This window comes from Parasteatoda tepidariorum, chromosome 4, assembly GCF_982258835.1.
Source record: "Parasteatoda tepidariorum strain Cologne lab strain chromosome 4, Ptep-v5.0, whole genome shotgun sequence".
NCBI classification, from domain to species: Eukaryota; Metazoa; Arthropoda; class Arachnida; order Araneae; family Theridiidae; genus Parasteatoda; species Parasteatoda tepidariorum.
The window spans coordinates 13,474,199-13,489,928 of record NC_141758.1 but is presented as its reverse complement, the minus strand read 5'-3'; the positions used below and the strand labels follow the sequence as shown (position 1 = coordinate 13,489,928).

The following is a 15,730-nucleotide window of genomic DNA, read 5'->3' as shown; positions in this document are numbered from 1 at the left end:
CACTACATATAAATAATTACAACAAATATATATAAAGCATATTAGACCTTACGATAGCGAATTTTAAACTGATTAAAATATAAATATCTCTTTGGGTAAAATTGTTTTTCGGTAATTGTTTTTACTACCACTTGGAAAATCCATTCTCGAAAAGAATGAATGTTGGCAGGTATGCAATTATATTAAACTACTTAAAATCCGATTTATTTAAATACCATTCTAACAACAGCCAAATTAAAAGCTGGTAGTATGCTTTTTAATAAAGATGATTTTTTTTAATTTTTTCCCTTCTTTTTCTTGATTAGTTAGCAAATAAAATTTAATAATTTCCAACATTTTCATTTTAACGATTGAGCAATCATCGAAGCATAGCCAGAGATGCCAACTGCTCCGAACACGCCAAAATAATTAAAAATCGGTAAATAACAATAACTACAACGTAAATTTTGCAAATATTTGACTATTTTTGTTTGTGTTTTAAAAGGTGTAGCATATTTTATCTTTTATGAAGTAGTGAATTATATAAGCCAACGAAATATTTAGGAATAGTGGTGGATATAAGTCTACTAAATTGAATATATTAAACCAGGAATCAGAATTGATAAACTACACTTTTAAAATATATATTTGCTGTCCGGAAAAAGTTGGCATCTCTGTAAGGGATCGAAATTCCACTGCAATTATTTTAAGAGTTATAGGATTTTAATATGGTGGTTATTTATTTATATAATTTTGTAGAACTTTATTCAGCAATGTGCTCATAAATTACATATTTAACTCTTTGTAGCAGGTGATACTCCAATTTCTCTTTTATATATTTTTTGACCCTCTGAATGCAATTAAAAATATAATTTTAGTATTTTTTAGCTATAAAAAACAGTAAAATAGTAACAAAAATGTGATGGAATATAGGGATTATATTTCTACTAAAATATGCTTAAAAAAAGAAATAAAGAAACTAATTTCCTTTTTTTAAAATTTATTTTCTAATATTATCAATATTTGAAAACTCTTAAATAAGAATAATAGTTTCTTTTAGAAATAATAATAAATAAATAAAAAATATTAAATGAAGTAAAGTGAAGAGAGAACAAAGATACAAAAAACTAATAAAAGTTGTCATCACCTTTTTACGGTCACTGGTTACCTATTGGTCAAATGCTTTTTTTTTTTTCTGGATTGACTCCGTTAAAGTCACAGCCTTTCAAATCATGGGTTGCAAAATCTGTCTCAATTGATGTTTGTCGTCGGATTGGTTTTCATATCCTGTCTATGTACGTGTTTCACAAAGTACTCTTCCGTCTTCAGCATTCATATTTATATTCAAATCAAGCCAGTAATTTTACGTTAATAATAAAAGGAATATAAAAATACTTTAAAATTATTATAAAAAGCGTTATTATAAAAATTATTATTATAAAATACGTTAAAAATGCCTGCTAGTGAAAATGAAAAGAAAAACAGACGGTCGCCATAGCAACGTATGCGCACTGTTTACTATTACTGTTGAGCAAAGTTGAAAAGTGTGGAAGCCATCAGATCCAAAATAAGACCCATTTTGCAAATGGGTAATAACAGAATTAGTTATAATTAAATTAGATCCAATTGTAACTCTGTGCAAATTTGAAAAAAATATCGTTTGTAATTGATTTATTTAGAAGAAGATTTTGCGTTTAGCTCAATAAAAAAACGCTTGTGTTTCAGGCTGGTATTTCATAATCATAAATTATTAAAATACTAAATGTAATATTTTTTTTACGAATTTTAACTTAAATTAATACAAAATACTGGGGGAAAATATGTTCAATAAATTTTGAGGTAAAGGGTTAATTCCTATTCCCGAATTATTCTCCGAAAAGTATTGAAATGAAATGCCTTCCCATAACTGCAAGCTTGTTCGATTTCTCAAAAAAAAAATGTTATGATGGGAAAAATATCAACTAAAAACTTGAGAATATTTAGTCAAAACTTAAAAGCATTGCCAAGTAATGAAATATCTTATTAATATTTGTAGTATATATTGAGGTTTTTTCATTAGCGAAACTGAGACTTGTGCTTTAAAACACTAAGTTTGATACTATATTAACACTAGTTTAACAGGACGCGTGATTTTGCCGTCTTTCGAATTTTATAAGGAAAAATACAAAACTCGTTTGAATTTTTATTTTATATCTTGTAATGACTTTTATCCATTGATCAAGGTAAATATATATTGAAGACTATTTTTTTCAAAAGCGTTGAAATATTGAAATTTTCATTGTGGTATACCTATCTCTACGGATAGGAGTCAGTTTGATGCGATATTAATTTAGACACAATTTTGAGTAAACATGCAAACATCACATCAATAATAAATAGGAATGTGCAGACATTATTTCGATCCGTTATCCGATATCGTTATCTCAAATGAAACAAGCGATAAACAACTGTTGCCGATAAGCAATAATAGGACGATTAAACGCAGAATGTCAATTGATGTCAGATTTTGAAGGTTTCGGTTGCTTAGTTCGAGTATTGAAAAATAAAATACTAGAATATTCCATAAATATATATCTCATGTTTTCATTTCTTTTTTCTTATAGTAAATAATTACATTGCTTTCTGAGTGCAGATATGCCAACTGCTCCGGAGACGCCAAAAAAATTCAAAAAACGTTAAATAACTAAGTAAATTTTGCAAATACTTACTTTACTTTATTAATCCAAAATTGGGTGCCTGCTTGATAAACTAAACATGAATTGATATTTAATATGAGTCATGATTTATAAAATAATCAGAAATTTTCATGAATATAAAAAGCACAATTGATATTGAAGTATTGAATGGGATTAAATTTGATGCAATCATAAGTTGTGTTTTAAAAGAGAATTAATTTAAAATATAAACAAGTACAATTGAAATTTTAGCATTGAATGGAGTTTAAATTTGATGCAGTCATAAGTTGTGATATAGATATGAATAGAATCAAGATATATACAAGTACAATTGACATTTAGCATTGAATTGAGTTAGAATTACGTGATTTGTAAGACAAATGTGAAATGAAACAAAGTCATGAAGTTTTGCATTTCCTTAGTGGCGCCATCTAGCGTGGCAATAAGCAGTATTAAATTTAGTGTTGAATTTACCAGTTCATAAGTTCAGTAGAATAGAGTTCTATGTTGAGTGAAAACAAGTCAGAGGGAGACATTGTTCAGAAGTGGACATGATTGTTTGCAGTAGTTGGAAAACTTCTCTGTCTTTTAATAGTTCTTGTAGTTCTTTTAAAATTGAGACCAGTCTATGAGCTTTGCCTGCTTTTGAAGTGGGAACTATAGCTGGAGTGACACGATGGCCCCTCCTGGGGGGACGGAAGCTGCATCCCATGTAGTTAGCAGTGTGTGCTTCCCCACAGTTACAGCATTTTCGAGGTATATTGATGTCCTTATGGCACAAATAGGATCGATGACCGGCGGCACATTTAACACATCTGGGAGGAGAACAGCAATTTCTTTGAGTGTGACCAAAGTTTTCGCATTTGAAACATTGAGTTGGACTGTTCCCTCCGCGGAACCTTTCTATTTTCACCGGGACATCGCATATGCTGTTAATTGAGTAGATTTGTCGGTTATTTTCAGATTCTATTAGTATTATAAGAAAAAGTGGGAGGAGCCGATAGGCCTCGCCCACTTTTCTCTTGAACTGAATTACTTTCTGTGATTTAATGCTTTTCTTGTCCAATTCAGGGTAGATATAATCTGTAGGGAAACCCTCTGGAAGTCCACGTACCAGAACTTTTATGTGCTTGACTGGTTGAACGGTTTCTGAAGATGTGGGCAGAACTGCGGCTTCAATCGCATCCTCTATGGGTGGAGCTATGTAGGAATTGACTATTGCATCAGGTAGTGGCAAGGAGGTGGCGGCATCTATTGGTAAAGAAGAGGCTTTCTGTAATCATGATTTGTGCATCCTCATTATTTTTGGCTTTGTTTTGCTTTTTCTTCTTCCTTTTTCGCTTTTTTATAGGGGGCTCTACATTATTTTCAGCTGTATTTTCTGTATCGGTTGTCCTTTCGCTTTTCTGTTCTAAAATTTGGCCTGCATCTTGAGTTTCCATAAGTTGAGTTTTGAGTTGCAAGCAATCCTGGAGCACTTTCGCTGTTGTTTCAATTTCTTCGTTGGTCATCCTTATCATTTCCATCCATTCTTCATATAACTTTCGTTCACCTGGACTCATACTTTCCACATTTACCGTTGGTTCTCGTGAAGTCTTTTCGGTTTGCCATTTTCCGCCACGTGGATGATTTTGATATGTAGCCATATTGCGTGATTTGATTTTGTTGTCGAATTCTGTGGATTCCTCATCCGTCGTAGAGTCACTGAGGTTTTGACGCCCGGAAGGCGTGCTTGTCTTTCCACCACGTCCGCAACGTCGAAGACTCATTTTGCAGTACTTTAAAAATTGAATTGAATAAACTTAAACTTAATTTTTGTACTTTACTTTAAACTACGAGCTTCAAACTTTGCCACGTCCAGACATAATTTCGAGAGAATTATTAAGAACTACTCACCAAAAGGATTAAACATCAATAACTCTAAACATCAAAATTTTTTCCTCGTCAGGAACATCAAATGGGCGAGAAAAATCATTAACTTAACTTAACAGCACCGCAACTCAGTTGACAGCCATCATCTCCAGATCTTAATAAATGATCTAGTCGGCAGACATCGTGCAATCAAAAAAGACATCTAAATTTTGCAAATATTAAGAAGGGAATGATATGAGCCTACGACCTATTTTTTAAAAGTGGTGGATAAAACTCTACTCAATTGAATTTATTAAACCAAAAATCACAATTGATAAACTACCACTTTAAAATATATATTTGCTGTCTGGATCAAGTTGGCATCTCTGTAAGTGCAGTTATGTGTATTCGTTCATGCTTCAAACTGACGCGTGTTCGTAGAGATAGGTATATAAGAAACGTCCTTAAACCTAGTGTTAAAACGAAATTTTCTTGAGTGGTGAAAAGAGTGAGCAGTTATGATGACTCTAGTGTTGAAAGATAAAGAAAAGTAGAAGTTTTATTGATGCACAGGTTTTCTCTAATTTTCGTAGGCCAAGAAAATGCCATGGAAATCAATCTGGACGTCAATGCCAGTGTGGGCTCTTAATGTTGGTCATTTCGGACAGAATTGGGTTTTTTACACTTTACTCACAATGATGCCGACATACCTGGGTAATGTGTTACACTTTGATTTAAAAGACGTAAGTTTTAAATACATTTATATCTATGCAATCTACTTACTTTTAGTTTCTTCTTTTGTGTCTATAGATTTATAAAGAATTTTATAGCTGTCTACATTTAAAAAAATAACTTACTTCATGTTTGATAATATATTTACTATGGATACTCTGGTGGGTAACAAAAGTAAAACTATAAATATTATATAGCATCCTTGATATCAAATATAACATACAGGGCTGCCTCCTTCTGCAAAAGTTTTAATAAATATATAGAGACTTAAATAGTAAGGCTTGTAAAATAGCAATAATTACGACTACTAAAAATACTAAACTGAAAATAAATTAACGTTCGTTACCACTAGTATGTTGGTAGCCCTAGATAGCCGCCAACTTTCAAAGCTTTTTGTAAAAATTTAATTTAGTGTTTGCTAAGTTAATGTTTTAATGCATTACTTTTATTCGTGTTTTAATGCATTACTTTTATTCGTATATGTAAAATATTTTATAGGGTGGTAGACTTTAAAACCAAAGATTTTAGAATTTTTAATAATTGGGCCAAAATCTTAAAAGCCTTACCCCGTAAAAGCTTGGAAAACTTAAATTGTATAAAAAATCTGGGCACCTGGGGCAGCTTGCGGCCCTTTTCCCATTCATCTTTAGTTCGATCTGTATGATGCTTCGATGAGGTTGTGGAATGCAAATTAAGTAAAGGAGTATTCATGTGGATCATTGTGGTTCTACGTAAAGGCTGGTACTAGACTAGACTAGACATAACGGTGTACGAAGTACCTGTCCAAGGCAGTGGGCATCTCATTTCTTCGTATGTTAAAAGTTGGGTCCGTATGCGCCTGAAATAATGACAATAAAAAATTTATAAAGTAAGGACTTGGTTGGATAGCTGGCTTGGTGGTGGAGGTTAAAGCTGGTCATCATCATAATCATCAAAATTTATCTGGGCACCTGGGGCCGTTAGCGGCCTTTTTCTCATTCGTTTTGAATTGTGATCTTTAAGGTGGTTCTTTCTGGTAATTGGAATGCTATTGGAGTAAAAGGAAATTAAATATTTTGTATTTGAGATAAAATTACGTCACTACAAAAATAAGCTGCCAAATGGCCTGAGGTTTATGCCTTCTTTTAAGTTTTCAAAAGTAAAAATTTCATTGAATCCTGCGGTGTCACGATTTATGATCTTTTTAAAAAATCTGAAATTTAGCCTCGCAATATGATGATCTAAAAAATCTATGTTGAGGTTGCGATGTATGTTTTAGGTTAATGCTGGTACAAAGTGGATTTCCATAAGAACATTTAAATCATATATATGTTGTGGTGAGGAAAATAACACATTAAAACAAAAAAATAACACATTAAAATATTAACTTAGCTACCACGGAAATAATCTTTTACAAAAAGTGCAGAACGTTGGCAGCCTTGCTTGATAAAAATGTTCATGTGTTCAATGTTCGCCATTTCATTCAATCTTTTTCTTAATAAAGTCTTTAAAATGGTTGCTAAAATTACCATAAATTCTCAAACCTTTAAAGGTCAGCCACTCTATAAAATAATTTGCAAAAGCGTAGTAATTGGCAGACATGGCCTTGTAAAAGTAACAAGCAATAATTTACAGAATGCGTCCACTGAAGCTTTATTGCTCTTGCTTTACGGCAACTTATGTTGAAGTTGTTGTTGTCGTCGGCCATAAAAGCAGAAAGGACGAGATTGTTTTTGTGTTCCGATGGCGCCATCTAGGGCCAAAGATTTGACTACCGCCTCACCCATAAGCTGAACTCGTTTATTGGGTGGACCCATTCATTCATCCGCAGATGTTTTAACCAGAACAACAGAAAGACCATTCTCCAATTTAGTATTTCCTATGGTAAAATTTACTATGGGAGCATGGAGGAGTATGTGGCCTGACAGATTTAACGTGCACCAGTCAGCATTTACTGCACGGGGAGTTACTGACCGGCTGGATTCGAACTCCCGTCTTTACGAACGTGAGTCCAGTATCCTGCCAACCAGATTATTCCGTCCAGGTTACACGCAACTTATAAAAATTCATTATCTGAAGGGACATGTTTGTATTTTCAATGTAATTTTACTTTTAAATTTACTTGTAATATTAACGTATAAAACAAATTTTGAATTTTTTTTTTTAAATGTTGAACTTTATTGTTTTAAAAGAGGGATAATAAGAGACAAACACTATACTTCTTTTGAATTTGGGTATTAATTTTTTTTATTATTCGAGAATGGCACGGAATTCGTTTTCTCGTTTCAATTTATTGGAGCATAGACTTAGTTTACCAAGACAGTAAGCCCTTTTTCGGCTGTGATCCTTTTTCGAGTTAGATCTAAATATAAAAATGTTGATTTAACAATTTTGCATACTTTTAATGTTTTCATATGTTAACAGTTATCAATAACATTGTTAAAGGCCAAGTTTCCCTACCAGTTCATATTGATCACTTTCATATTCAATAAAGATATATCTGAATGATGATTTTTTACCTGGAAGAAGAGTTTAGAAAAATTTGAGAAATAGTTCAACAATATCAACTTAAAAAACGGAATGAAACAAAAAGTTAATTTTCTTATATAGGCAGATTAATTTCAGTCAATTTTTTAAACACACTTTTCAGGCTCCGTTAATTTTCATAGACGTGCAGTTTGAGTATTCAAATTAAGGGTTTTACCTTCTTCTAAATATTAATGTCTGGGTTTAGAGAGCTGTTTAAACTGATACAAAAAAAATTTACATTTTCCTTTTAAGTAGCTCACAAAACTAATTTTTTTTTCTTAAAGAAACTGAGAGAATTAGCGAATTGATTTTGGAAAGTGATAATTATTGTTTAGAATTATTATTACATAAACACCTGGAAAACAAGCTTTTATTCATTTATTTAGAATGGTTTGGTATCTGGCATACCTTACTTGATGATGGCACTTTTCGCACTTCCTGCAAGCGTAGTGGCTGATTTTCTCAGAGCTGGGGATTATCTCCATATCACCACGATTAGGAAAATAATGAACAGTATAGGTGAGAATGCAATTTCTTCCCCTTTTTGTGGAGAATTAGAAGTCTCGCTTTTTATAGATAACCGTATTAATTATTGCTTTCTTAATCTGCTATCCACAAATATCCTCCATTCGTAACAAAAATGTTAGAATAATGTGTTAGAATGTAAAAATCACGTGTTTCAACTTCTTACGTCTAACTTCTGCAAACTGTACAGATTTGTTTTATGAAATATTTACTTGATATTTTTTTACGTGATCACTTTGAGTAATTACATTTGCGGTATAGTCCCAATATGCGATCTATACGTATTGTTATTTTATGGATCAATAGGGGAAGTTACTATAGCTTAGTTTGGTAAAGTATAAACAAAATGGCACTTAACGTTAAGAAACGTCAGTACTCGGTACACCAGATGACACTTAACCTTAAAAAGCATCAGCGTAGGGTAAGGGTGCACAACCTGAGACCCACAGATCACATGCGGCATGCAAGCACTCAGTGTGCAGTCCATGGCAGCATATAAGTAAAATTAAAAAATAATTTTTAAAAAAACGTAAATTTGAAATTTTGTCCATTTAAGTTTTTGTCGCACCCAATTTTAATCAATGTAGTTTTTTTGATGGTTAGTGTGACGATTTTACGATTTATGAAATCGTAATCGTAATCGATCGATCGTAATCGTAAATCGATTTATTTACGATTTTACGTTTAGTTTTTGACAGACGAGGATATCAAGGAACAGGGTTCGAGAATGAAAAACGGCGAATCAGGAATTACAAGTTCGAAAAAAGACTGGAAATTGAAAGAATAACTAAAATGATGCAGCATGGGGAAGTTTAAGTTTTTAAGCTATTAAAAAAGAGTGCTTTTTTTCCTTTCTGGACTTTATTTTCAAGTTTATTAAGAACATTTAAAAATAATTTAAAAATAAATTTACTTACCAATTGTAAGTCCATCAAAGGACTGATCGTAAGGACGCGGTTGCCAGTAGAACACCAAAAACAAACATCACTGACTGCTGTCAGTGTGCGGATGGGTGACCATTTGGATCAGTCTGCGTGGGGACAGAGGGTGTACGGTATTGGTCCTCGTTAAACTGTTCTACCGTAAATTGCTCGACTTCTCGCGCAAATCGTTGGGCTACCGAAGTGGGGGTGCCATACGCTTTGCAGAGGATCAAATTTCTGATGGCATGTCTGCGGAGCATCCTCAGGGATATTTCCCAGACCGACGTAAATAAAGTACCGACTAATAAAAAAGTGATATTTTTAATATTTATTATTTGAAAACATTGGTATGGGTTACATTCAATTATTATTTATTTATTTTTTAATTTATTATTTTTGTATTTTATTATAATAATTCTTTTTGCTTCACAGTTTATACACATGCATTTTAACGAAATATGTTAAATGTTTGTTTTTTAACTAGCAATTTTTGAAGCAACGTATTTATTATTTCGATTGGTTTTTAACTGATATCTACAGCTGAACTGTTCAAAATCTTTCTACAGCATTTTTTGGCCCTGCTTTATGCTCAGTAGCCATTTATTTTGCTGGCTGCAGGTCCATCCTCATCATCACTCTACTCTCTTTGTTATTTGGTCTCAACGGATTAATGTTTTCAAGTATAATGGTGAACCATGTCGACATGAGTCCTAATTACGGAGGTAAGTTATTTTTGGTGATTTCTATGCTGGTGTTTCAGGAACTCATGCACATTTAATAAAATTATTCAAAAATTAGAAGATATGCTTGTTATCATAAAGCGACCTCAATTATTTTGTCATTCCACAATGTATTGAAAATATTTAGCTTTGCTTTTAATTTTAAGAAATGAAATATTTCAGTGCTTTTCGTGTATATACTGTAAATTTAACACATGCGTGTATAATTATATAGCAGCGCACACATGATTCAGATCTTCTGTTTTAACGTATTACTTTTAAAAAAACATATTATTAACAATCAATATTATTTTTCAACGTGCATGGATTCTTTTCTTGCATTTATACAATCAGCAATAAATAGATACAAACCACTGATCAAATCCCATTACTGTTTTATATACCGAAGCAATCTCGTAATAATAGAAGTCATTCAACTAGATTAATCTTATATTAACGTACTGACATGAATTGTTGGGTCCGAGATAGCCTGGTTGGTAGGACGCTGAACTCACGCTCGTGAGGCAGAGAGTTCGAATGCAGCCGATTAAACACTCCTCCTGTAGTAAATAGTCACAAAGCAGCCCCACGTAGTCCTCCATGTTTCCATAAAAAATTAAACCTTTGAGGGTACTGAATTGGAGATTGATCGCTATCTGGTTCAGGTCAAAGTTACAACCTGTGGAAATATGAATGGGTCCACCCTATTAACGGGTGTGACGTATGGGTGTGGCAGAAGTTGAATTCTTGGCGATACGTTGCATCAATGGAGAACAAGAGAGATTGCACTCTTTTTTTTTTTGCCTTAATGATCTACGACAATAACAACAATATATACTGCAACTATTTAATAGTAATCGAAGTCTTTTAGCTCGTTCATATTATATTAACTTACTAAAGAGACCTGCTTATATAAAAGGAATAGAAATACAAGGCTGCCAACATCCTACGAATTTTAGAACTTCATCCAATGTTATCTAATCTTGTGTTTTTGATTTAAAGTTATTTTCCTCATCACAACATGCAAATGATTAAAGAGTTTATATGAAATTACACTTAATTATATCTCTTTTATATGATGAAGCTTTTAAATACTGGCAAAATTACAGTAAAAAAATTCAGAAAGCTTTAGTTTTTAATTGTTTACCACTTGCAAAAACGTAGTAGTTGGCAGCTCTTCCAAATATACATCAAAATATAATTTAAAGAAATAGTACCCAAGTTTTTTTTAAAATTAAAAATAGTAAATAGCTAAATTGCCAACCTATGCTGCTGTTGAAAACACTTAAATAGTTAGTCGAAATTGTCAGTAGAAAAACAATCTGACTGTGTTTGGCAGTAATATTTTATTCCAAAACTATATGAGTAATGTTTTTAAAATCCTTTATAATACAAACCTTATTTTTTATGTAGAAAAATTTAGAGTCGTACCTTGCTTGCAATGAAAAATCCTGGCGACGAAGAAATAGCTTGCTCAGACAGAATATTTGATTCTCGTTGGGAATTAGAAATTTTATTTAAAAAAAAATTATTCCATTTTTTAAAAACTTTAATGTCATCCATGACAGGATATCGTTCTTGTGTTTATTTTTAATCCCACTTTGAATATCATTTACCCATTTATAAAATTTGCATTAATATGAAAAACAATCCAATGAAGAAAAGTGATAGTACAGTGCCCCAAAGAAGAAAAACGGATTATCCTGAATATCTTTCGATCGTATCTTAATGTTCTGTTACTCAATCTTAATGTTTCAAGGGGGTTAACTCAAGTATGTGAATTAACCCGTTGTGTCCCGAATGTATAAATTGAAATGATACAAAAAGTGATTTTATGGAAAAAGTGGTAGAACATATTATCGAAATTAATTGGTTTTTATACTGTTAGGGCATTCAAAAAGTCTTTGATAGATATAAAAGTGCTTGTTCCTTAGAATTCTACATCCAATCAGAAATAACTAAATCATTGTGGTATCTGAGAATCCTTTAATTCACCCAGATAAATGAAAATACAAAAAAAAAAGTTTCCCACCACAATGAATGTCTTTGAAAAAAGGAACTGTTCTAAATATATGACGTTGGGCAAACGATATTTTAAAATACGATAGGGTTCCCGCTGGTCTTGTAACTTTTAAAAAGTGGTAAAGAAAATTAAACAAATGTAGATAATTTAATTTCTGTGTAACTATCACGAAAAATTGTTTTCCAAGGAAAGCATATATGCCAGAAAATTCTAGCTTCTAAATCATTTAACTACAAAGTAGTATATTAAAATACTTTTTCGAATACGGTGCGAGCATTACTGTAATTCAGGGATGCCAACTGCTCCGCTTTCTGGAATAGTTTTAATAAAGTGTTAGCAAATTATATACTAAAATTCATTAAAGAAGAATAGTTACCCCTACTTTTTAATAGAGTAACCAGTAGATCGATGCTTTAACGTTGCATTTTATATCATACTTATAATTTTTGATACTTAGTGGTGAAAAAAATTACTTAAAATGAAAAATACTAAATTAAAAGCAACTGAAATTTCGCTACCACTAGAAAATACTATTTTACAAAGAGGAGCAAGTTGGCATCACTGGTAATTCCATGTCAAGACGGAAAAGAGTAAAAACTGGTAACAAATAAATTACATTTTTAGCTTTTTTTCCGGTAATAATAAAACAATCATAACTACCATTTTATTAACGGATATATTTTATATATTGAATTGCTTCTTCTCCAGGTCAAAGTTAATAGGAGTGAAATGTTTAGAATCGATTTACTCCTCCCGAAATTTATCTATTATTGAAGTATCTCTACTACCAGTTTCTTCTCCTTTCCGTCTCGCCTTCAGGTATGGGTGCCAGTTAGCATCTCTGGTATAGATGACTTAAAAGTTTTGTTTTTAGATAATTCTTCTTCATAACTTAATTGTTGGATTACTACCACTTTGCAAATTTTATTTCAACGTCCGTACAAGCTGGCAAGAATGAATATATTAACAGAGATGCCAACTGCTCCGGTCAGTTCAAATTAATTAAAAGTGCGGTAAATAGCTACAAATTAAATTTTGCGAATATTTAACTTTTTTTTCTTGCTTTTTAAAGGGTATAGCATGACATACATAAGTACATACCTGCCAACTTTTAATCCCTTCCATTATCATTTTTCCCAGTGGTATTAAAATGGAATTAAAACTTCAATTTTAAGCAAACAAATACGTCGCATTTGTGATAACTTAAGTTGACAACCATAATATTAACGCATATTATTATATGTGCTTAATTTTTGTAAGAATAGTGGTGATCAATATCTTTTAAAAATTAATATTATAAAAGAAAAAATAGTACATAATTACTACCATTTTAAATATGAAAATAAAATCTTCCGGAAAATTCGGAAGAGTTGGCAGGTATGTAAGTATCATAAAGTGGTAAATTATATAAGCCTACAAATTATTTAGAAATAGTGGTGGGTAAAAATTTACTGAATTGAATTTATTAAGCTAAGAATCACAATTGATAAACTACCACTTTAAAATATATATTTGCTGTCCGGAGCAAGTTGGCATCTCTGATATTAAATCCAAAATTTAAATAGTTTGGTCTTACAAAAGTGGTGGTAATTATACTTGCCATCACCTTAAATAAGGTTAAGTATATCTTTCCTTTTAAAATGTTCATTACAATAATTTTCATCATTTTAAATGATAATTGTTATATTCCAGGAACTCTTATTGGAATAACAAATGGAATCGCAACACTACCAGGATTTCTTGCACCCTTGTTTGTTGGAGCAATACTGAAAAGTGGTGTAAGTATTTTTTATCCACTTTACAGGCATACTTTGACCTCTTTTCACTGTAATAGAAGGTCAAAATTCACTACTCTGAAATCAAACATTTTTGTATTTGTATTTAGTAAACGAATTATATTATACACCCTCCGTCCCAAAAATATTGCTTAATTTCAAATAGATGGAGTCATAAATAACTTAAGATTCAGTTTAGTAGTCGACACCAGTAAAGTTATGCTACTAATGAATTCCTTTATAGGAATGCTAACTTTCTATACTTTTTGTACAGATTTATTCCAGTGGTAGCTTTATATTTTAATGTATTATTTTTCATTCATTTATTTTCCACACCAATACATATAAATGATTTAACACTTTGAACTCTGATGTTTCATCGATATATATATATATATATCCTATATATATATATCCTATATATATATATATATATATATATATATATATATATATATATATATATATATATATATATGTATATGTATATATATATATATATATATATATATATATATATATATATATATATATATATATATATACACGAGAATGTCGACTTTCATTGACGAATATCAACAATCACATAGTCGCTTTGGTGGATGTCCTAAATACTTTTTATATTCGATTTGATATTAATTTATTCGTTGATATTGTTATATTCATTCGATATTTTAATATCTGCAGAGGATAGATTAGGAAAAACATCAGTGTTCGAGTACCGTGTTGAGGTTTGAGTTCGAGATTAGTTAGATAGTTTGAGTTTCCTGTGCTGGCAACATCTTATTGTTTTTATATTCTTTTTTATGTAAATAAAAGTTAAGTTTTCAGTTTGTTCTACGTGACATTTCAGTCTGATTTGCTCTCAACAAAATCCAACATTTGGTGCCGAAATAACTCGGTAAGTCATACTGAACTTGTTATAATTACTTTCGTCAGAAATCTGAATTGGAATGGCTACCGGTAGTGAAAAACTTGTAATATTTAAACGCAAACGAAGAACGCTACGTACCGCCATTACGAAACTAACGACGAAATTGAACGATGCTGCTAGTACACAAACTGAAAAGGAATACAACATTGAGCGTTTACAAGATAAAATTAAAGAATTAACCTTGGCAGACGATGAAATACATAATTTTTTAAATGATGAAGAATATCAGGAAGACATAATAGAATGCGAAAGATACACAGAATATGCTCATTTGGCGTTATTTAATTTCAAAAGAACAGCGAATCGGAATACGAATTCAATTTCTGAAACATCGCCAACGGCTGCCAATATAAATAATTTTTCGTCTTCGCCTTCAAATGTTACAGTAAAGTTGCCTACAATAAAAATAAATACGTTTTACGGCGAAATTGAAGAATTCCATAGTTTTTGGGAGCGTTTCGAAAACTGTATCGACAAAAACGAAAGTTTATCGCTGATTGACAAGCATGTTTTTTTGCGGGGATATTTAGATGGAGAAGCAAAACGAATAGTTGATGGAATTAATATAACTGCAGAAACATACGCAACAGCAAAGGATATTTTGAAATCGAAATATGGCGATAAAGATAAAATAATACAGGCTCATCTCGATTATTTAGAAAACCTAAAACCTGTCAAAAATCACTCTCCAGCAGCAATAAATGAGTTATATATTGATTGTAATCGAAGAATACAGGCTTTAGATGCTGTAGGAGAAAAAACTCAATCATACGGAAGAATTTTGGCTCCTAAAATACTTCGTGCTTTTCCTCATGAAATCTGTCGTAACTGGATTGTGCATGCCAAACGTGAAAATTTTGCTGAAAGCGATATTTCAAAATTAATGAAATTTTTATCAGAAGAGGTCGAGGGATCAATTACTGCAAGTAATATTAAAGGTTCACTAGCTCCAGACTATCCTATTAAATCTTCCTTAGAAAATTTTAATGTGAATTCTAAATCAGTTACCAAAAGTAAAATAATGTCACCCTTTTGTCCTTTCTGTGAAACTGTCGGACATTGGCCTCAACAGTGCAATGTTGTAAC

General features: G+C 31.6%; 1 protein-coding gene across 2 annotated transcripts in view; it reads left to right on the top strand.

The window, feature by feature from the left end:
* LOC107455756 (putative inorganic phosphate cotransporter) overlaps positions 1-15,730 on the top strand; it is a 33,777-nt gene that overhangs the window by 13,006 nt on the left and 5,041 nt on the right. For both annotated transcript variants that reach the window (XM_087160695.1, XM_043052555.3), the window contains exons 7-10: positions 5,099-5,248; positions 8,132-8,264; positions 9,760-9,915; positions 13,628-13,713. In XM_087160695.1, the coding sequence (XP_087016821.1) occupies positions 5,099-5,248; positions 8,132-8,264; positions 9,760-9,915; positions 13,628-13,713 (525 nt within the window). The remainder of the gene's footprint in view (positions 1-5,098; positions 5,249-8,131; positions 8,265-9,759; positions 9,916-13,627; positions 13,714-15,730) is intronic.